This window comes from Pectinophora gossypiella, chromosome 21 (assembly GCF_024362695.1).
Source record: "Pectinophora gossypiella chromosome 21, ilPecGoss1.1, whole genome shotgun sequence".
In the NCBI taxonomy this organism is placed as follows: Eukaryota; Metazoa; Arthropoda; class Insecta; order Lepidoptera; family Gelechiidae; genus Pectinophora; species Pectinophora gossypiella.
The window spans coordinates 1,677,563-1,684,413 of NC_065424.1; the positions used below are offsets into that span (position 1 = coordinate 1,677,563).

Consider the following 6,851-nt stretch of genomic DNA (forward strand, 5'->3'; position numbering starts at 1 on the left):
AACTCGAGGGATGAGGTTGGGTGGAGGGAAAGTCCAGCCCAGTTGAAGTTCCCACACTTGAATGAAAGCATTTGAGAAGAGTGCTGAGCAATCTTTGCAGTCTAATGAGACGTACATGTTGACCACGGCTCTTTCGGCAGACGCGAACAGATCGACGTCTGGTGTGCCCCAACGATGAAATAATCGGTTTGTTGTAGTGGGCAACAGGTGCCATTCCGATATATGCCGTGCCCGTGAGAGGCGATCGGCAGTGCAGTTGTACCTCCCCGGGAGGTAGTGTGCTGACAGGGTTATGTTCAGCCTGTCTGTCAGCTTCAACAACTTGCATGTCAGATTGAATAAGTTGAAAGAGCGCGTTCCCCCTTCCTTCCGAATGTAGGAGACCAATGTTCGGTTGTCGAACTGGACTAGAATATGGGCAATTCTGCAGACGATGGAATTGATCCCGAATCAATACACATCTCCAACAGCAACAACAGCCTCCGTGGTCTAGTGGTTAGAGCGTTAGGCTTACGATCTGGAGGTCCGGGTTCGACTCCCGTTGGGGACATTGTCGAAATTATTTTGTGAGACTGTCCTTTGTTTGGTAAGGACTTTTCAGGCTTGAATCACCTGATTGTCCGAAAAAGTAAGACGGTTCCGTACTTCGGAGTGCACGTTAAGCCGATGGTCCCGGTTATCCGTAAAAACACCTCCACCAACCCGCATTGGAGCAGCGTGGTGGAGTATGCTCCATACCCCCTCCGGTTGATTGAGGGGAGGCCTGTGCCCAGCAGTAGGACGTATATAGGCTGTTTATGTATGTAATAATGCATATACTGCGAAAAGCTCTTTCCAGATCGAGTGCTTCCTCCTCTGTTCTTTCGACCAAGATTCCGATAAGAGGGTCTCGTCCAACTGAGCTTCCCAACCCGAGTCCACCGAATCGGTAGTCAGTGAGTGGGTGTATGGGGAGTTGACTTGCTTCATGTCGTTCCGTACTTGTGGGGATAACACCAGTAACAATTTTTTATTGAATTTAAAATATTTCAGAAAAATTTGAAGGTAAGAACAATGGAGGCGGATCTTTGGAATAACAAAGTTGACTGACCTAGTACTTTTTTTTTTTTTTTTTTTTTGCAATGTGTTGTTTTATGTTTGCTATGGACTGTTCTAACTTTCTTATTTTGATAGAAACAAAATAAGAAACACAACTTGAACAGAAGTTCAACTTTGTATTCCCAGTGATCCCTAAATACTCCTGTGTCAACTGTGTGTATACTGAAATCAATTTCAGTATAGATTTTAGATAATTTATCTGCCATCCCAAGGATTCCAAGAGACTTACAACTTCCGCAGTTTGAGTAATCAACTTGGTCTAGTCTTGATTGGCCCGGAGGAAATTGTCTAGGTAGACTAGAACTCGACGAATTCCTCTCGAACGTAGGATCTCCGCGATCCAGTTCATCAATATTAAAAATGTGCGAGGTGCGGATGCTACACAGAAGGGTAGCTAGGGGATAGATAGGGGGCTCTCTATTGTACACTACGGTTTGGCTATTGGTATGTGTAAGTATGCGTTGAAGTACTAGGCGGAGCCCTATTAACTCATGTCCTGGTGTGAATCATGAGATTGACACAAAAGTTTCAGATGGTCTCTTCTTAGCGAATGGTTTATTTACTTTCAGGTAAGATGGAACGTTTAACCAGGAATTTGTGCCTCCCCGTGACTGTATGACCGGCGTGAGGGTGTTCTGGTCAAATAGATGGAACCTTATGGTTGTCTGGAAGAAATCGCTTTAAGCGATAAGGCCGCCATTTGCCATTTACTTAGTTAAGAGTCTTTTTGTAATTTCTTTTTATTTTGGTGCAATAAAGTGTATTTGTATTTATTTATTTATTTAGATAGGTATACCAACAGTACACATATTTATTGTATTGTATTGTATAAATGTTCGGCACTTGGAGGTAATCTCCTCAATGTGTTCTGAAGGTTTTTATTACCTACTTCAGAGATAATCCATTCCCCTCTTAATTTATAGGCATTCGGCCCTCTCACAAACTACCTGTAACATCTGTTCCATATTTTTGTAATGAGCAGAAGCCGGACCAAATACAGGACTTAACCGATCAAAATTATATTTTAATGTTAAGTATTTTCTGTTGAACCTTGATGTTGGCAGAATCATCGTTTCTGGACGATGCAGCCACAAACAAAGAAAATAGAATAGAAATTAATATCTTTTCATACAAATTAGTTGGGTTCAACTCAGCCGATGAGTTGTTAGCCCAATTAACAATTTCTTGTAAATTGTCACAGATTATTTCTTTCTGTTCTAGTAAGCCATTAGTAAGCCTTGCCATAGCCCTTTCAGTTGTTGCAAGATAATCTTTGCCTTTATTTAGATGGCAAAGTTCAGTATTAAGTTTTTGCTCCACAAAGCCCGGCTTTGCTAAAAGGGTTTGAAGACTTTAGAGTACTTCACCTCTTTCTAACCATCACTATTAAAGTGTTGTAATCGATTAATTCGTCCACACGCTTTTGAGATGTATTTTTAATGACCTTTGTGGTGTCTGTAACAGTTTGGATTTCTCCCAAATTAAGTTGTACAGCATTGGGTTTGGTTAAAAATTTGTTAGAAGAGGATGAGCTAACTGAATTAGCTACAGATGAGCCGGGTAATGACGTCGGCAAAAAGTTTTGTACATAATTTGTAAGTTGACTTACTTGAGTGATGAGGGTATCAATGCGTGGATCGTAACCCTCTGTATTGTGATTTACGCTTGGATCTCTAGTTTGGACGACGTGAGGATTGACCCTCTGAATCCGATTCAGTGTCCCCACAGTCGTTACTGGAAGAACTTACATTTTCTTCGCGAGAATATTGTGGAGGTTCTTGAACCTCGTTTTCCGCAGTAGGCGGGGTATTACACACACTTTCCTCACTCATATTACGGCACAACACAAATTTGGCACGAAAATATACTATTTTACGGCTATTTAACTTGTGATTTTAAACTTTTTACGATCTCGAGAAAAGTTATAAACCGTATAAGCGGGAATCACAAAACGCTATGAAAAGATGACAGAATTGCAGTGCTACCACACTTTCAAAATTTATGAAAGTGTTGCCCTAGCAGGTGACAAGCAGGTTTTTTTTTTTTTTTTGGTTTGGTTTTCCCCGAAGGGTAAGGCAAAGGGAACTATGCCCATACAGCCATGTCTGACGTATTTTTTTTCTTGATGATTAATGAAATGATGAAAGGTGATGATGATGAAACCTAAGCCCCCACCCTCGGAGTAGACTCCTACTCCGAACCCCAAACGAATTAACTCAAAAGTCCGCATAAACTTTTGAGTTATGAAGCGGCTTCCTGACACGAAGCGAAAATAGGCAGATACACTTTGTTTATTGAATACTCCAATATAATAACACTCGCGAATGTCTTCCGACTAACTTAATGCGATCATTAACCACAAAACACCACTTCGTATTAATTATTTAGATTATTCAATGAAGAAAGCAACTGTCCCGTTCCCGCCTCCCGCCAAAAAGCCTTATTATGAAATGACAATCGTGACAAGCAGGTAAATAGTACCAACATAGCGGGAGTAAAGGGTAAGTTCACAAAACAATCTTCATATCGACGTTGTGTGTTTTTAGACAAATACATAATAAATTGACCTTTATTTAAAAATTCAATCTGTCAAGTGATGCATTTTATTTGATTTTATTAACCATAACTATTACCAAAGAAAGAAACGACGTCAACATAGTTTCCGTTTTCAATCACAGATGTCTTTTGTCCTGCTCAGTAGTAATGTCAAAATCGTGCAAGTAAACCGAAACTGTATCAAAGTTCATTTTGTAATCAAAGATTTATTTGTCATAATAAAGTCGTAAAAATAATATAAATAAGTCTTAGGTAAATTAAAAAATGGCTTTGCCAGCAGCGCAGCCAGCTGAAGTACTCCGAGCATGGCAGAAAGACGATTTGTACGAGAAGCAACTGGCAGAGTCGCTGGCTCGTCTCATGCCTTCTCATCATGCACCGAAGGCTGCTCCTTTATCATCAGTGCTTTACAAATTTTTTACTACCCTGAAGGAACTTCAAACACTCGGAGAAGAGTACTCAGGCATTGTACAAGTTGACGAAACTTACCATAAACTCCCGACCTTTACCAGCAGACTTTTAAGCATACTGTTATCAGCTTTTGGTGAAAATCTAACTAGAAAGATACTGCGAAAAGCCGAAAAGAGTGTCGAACACAGTACAGCTTTACGACCTGAAGCTCAGAACACGTTTCTTGTTATTATCAAGGCCGTGAACAATATGGTGCCACAAATTGAAAGCATACACCGTGCATTAAGTTACATCAAAGGAGGACCATTACAAATAGGAAAGTCAATCACTGCTATAGATTACGTCCACGTACGCCCTGCAGCTGCGGCGTATTACGCTCATTTGAGGTTATTGGGAATCGTTACACTTTTACATGCCTTTATATCTTGTGGACAGAGCATTTACCAGGCCAAAAAGAATATGGACTTAATGAGAGACTTTCCAAATGAAGTGGATAGCAGTAAATCATGTGTAGCATGCCTGGAAGAGATGCTGCAACCGTGTGTGCTTCACTGCGGACACATTTTCTGTATGAACTGCTGTTACGGAGCTTTGGAGACGTGTGCATTGTGTCGGACTCCTTTTACTAAGAACACTGTTGTGCCATTGATGAATTATTATCCAGGACAAAAATAGGTTATTGTGGGAAGCTTAGTCATCGGCGGCACTGTGGGAACCTCATCTACTGATTCTACTATAGATGCTGTGGCCAATGATAATACCAAAAAAATTACCTTACCTTATGGGTGTAATGATAGTAAGCTACATAGTAGCAGTAAGTGTCATGGACAACCAACTTGTTATTTTATGACCAGTGATATTAGCTTAAATATTTTTGTAAATTGGTGTGGGGCATTTTATGTCGTAAAATAAAAATATATTTATACACAAAACCCTTTATTTTTAACATCAAATAATATTAACATGCTCGTTAACAATGTTAAGCTAATCTAGTTCCATAGCATGTCAATAGGAACTACCACATCCTATATTTAGTTCTTTAAAATTAAATAAAAACTTAGTAAATTTAGAATCTAACATAAATGCTTCAATGAAGTAGCTTGCCTTGGCCAAAACAAAAACTGCATGATTTTCAAAATTTTGAGATTCTATAGCAACATGAGTTTAGATGAGCAGCTAAAAGGATTATAAATGCAACATTAGTGTAATAATTTATACACAAGATTTAAATTTACTATAATCTAATGGTTTATAGAGCTATAAAATGGGATTTCCCACTTTAAAATCACATGAACACATTAATTTTGCTGCTGCATGTTACAAGGTGCAATTTAGATACACTATTTACAACCAAGAACCGGCCCTAGATTGATTTGGCTGTGTAGAAAATGTAGAACTATCTTAAGTCAGGACTCTAAGTAACCCAACCAGTTGGTTTGTAGGCAGATAAGGTAGGTACTGGTCGAAAAAAAAAAACTACCTAAAAGATTATTGCAAGTAGCTGCACCAGGCTACAATATTGAAGTTAAATCCATTATCTATAATAGTAAGTCACAAATTAAGAGGTACAAAATATATAAATACTTTGCGAGAGTTAAAATTAAAAACAATACTATTAATGATAAATAACCAAGGAAAATGCAGTTTATTCCACACGTATCAGTTCAACATCGAAGATTAGTGTGGAATTTGGTGGGATGACTCCAGGGTGACCTCTAGAGCCATATGCAAAGTCCGGTGAACAAGTCAGTTTTGCACGCTCTCCTACAGACATCTGGAAAATTAAGAAATTACTAATAAAAATAGTGTGATTCATGTATTAAGAAATAAAACGTATTAGAACCCATACAGTATCTGAAATTGTTAATTCAGCTGTTAATCTTCCTAAAAGTAAATAAATAAAATTACAATGTTGACATCACATGCTGTCATTAGCCACATGGTGGCAGAAGAAAAAAATAACTGTGAAGGTATTAAAAAAAAACAATCAATAGGTTAGGTCAATAAGTAATGGAACATGTCTGGATGAACGCTTCACCCGGATCTCTGCATAACTTATTAAATAAGGTGCGAGAGTATCAAGTTACTCACTTTAGCCAATCCCTGATCCCAGCCTTTAATGACATCCCCTTTGCCAAGTGTAAATTTGAAGGGCTGGCCGCGGTCTCGCGATGAGTCGAACTTCTTCCCGTTCGTCAGGGTCCCTGTGTAGTGAACCACCACCGTCTGACCGGGTTTCGGATATGTGGAGCCTGAAAATATACACATTTTATAAAAGCCGATTAATAAGGTTATGCAAAATTACGGTTTTAGTTAAATACACACCATTTCCAGGCGAAAGAGTCTCAACATCAACGCCCATTGTGCAATGTGGTATTTAGAAATAAGTTGATTGATATTTAGAAAAAACAAATGAAAATTATTGGGAAACTTCACAAGGAAAAGGCACGTTCACCAACCAACAATCTCTGTCAAACTTAAACTGACAGAAACAGAAAAAAATAATTCTTTAAGTAGGCCATTCACAGACCAACAAAGGTCTGCCTTAACTGACAGGTGTGTCACTCGGAGTGACCGACCGTACTGCGATACCTCACTCCGCTAACGTAGCCGCGCATTGCGCTACTCACGCTGCTATCGCTCGGGTAGATAGTCCATGGGTTGGGGTAGCTTGCTGTGCCGTGCTGGTCCTCCCGATCTAGTATGCATTCATATGCAAGAGGACGAGGACAGCAGATTTGACGACATCGCGCTATGCATGGACTGATTTAAATCGATCGATTATA

General features: G+C 39.4%; 2 protein-coding genes and 1 long non-coding RNA gene across 3 annotated transcripts; 2 read left to right on the forward strand and 1 right to left on the reverse strand.

Annotated features, from left to right (window-relative positions):
* The first annotated feature begins 1,213 nt into the window (after positions 1–1,213).
* Positions 1,214–1,867, forward strand: LOC126376783 (uncharacterized). Its single transcript, XR_007567765.1, has 2 exons — positions 1,214–1,548; positions 1,668–1,867. It is a non-coding gene; the product is annotated as an uncharacterized LOC126376783 (long non-coding RNA).
* A 1,940-nt stretch (positions 1,868–3,807) lies between these two features.
* On the forward strand, positions 3,808–4,985 carry LOC126376681 (peroxisome biogenesis factor 10). Its single transcript, XM_050024231.1, has one exon. It carries the CDS (start codon positions 3,919–3,921, stop codon positions 4,738–4,740), a length of 822 nt encoding a protein of 273 aa, XP_049880188.1. The 5' UTR covers positions 3,808–3,918; the 3' UTR covers positions 4,741–4,985.
* LOC126376744 (peptidyl-prolyl cis-trans isomerase Fkbp12-like) lies at positions 4,985–6,651 on the reverse strand. Its single transcript, XM_050024311.1, has 3 exons — positions 6,391–6,651; positions 6,157–6,317; positions 4,985–5,839 (listed from the first exon to the last, which is right to left on the reverse strand). Exons 1-3 carry the CDS (start codon positions 6,425–6,427, stop codon positions 5,711–5,713), a joined length of 327 nt encoding a protein of 108 aa, XP_049880268.1. The 5' UTR covers positions 6,428–6,651; the 3' UTR covers positions 4,985–5,710.
* Positions 6,652–6,851: the final 200 nt, after the last annotated feature.

What these genes read in the sequence shown, in the direction of transcription:
- LOC126376681 (XM_050024231.1), top strand. Translation starts at nt 3,919, where the DNA reads ATGGCTTTGCCAGCAGCGCAGCCAGCTGAAGTACTCCGAGCATGGCAG.
- LOC126376744 (XM_050024311.1), bottom strand. Translation starts at nt 6,427, where the DNA reads ATGGGCGTTGATGTTGAGACTCTTTCGCCTGGAAATG. An exon ending in GACTCTTTCGCCTGGAAATG is followed by an intron (nt 6,318 to 6,390) that starts GTGTGTATTTAA and finishes GTATATTTTCAG; the next exon opens with GCTCCACATATCCGAAACCC. An exon ending in GGGATCAGGGATTGGCTAAA is followed by an intron (nt 5,840 to 6,156) that starts GTGAGTAACTTG and finishes TTAATTTTCCAG; the next exon opens with ATGTCTGTAGGAGAGCGTGC.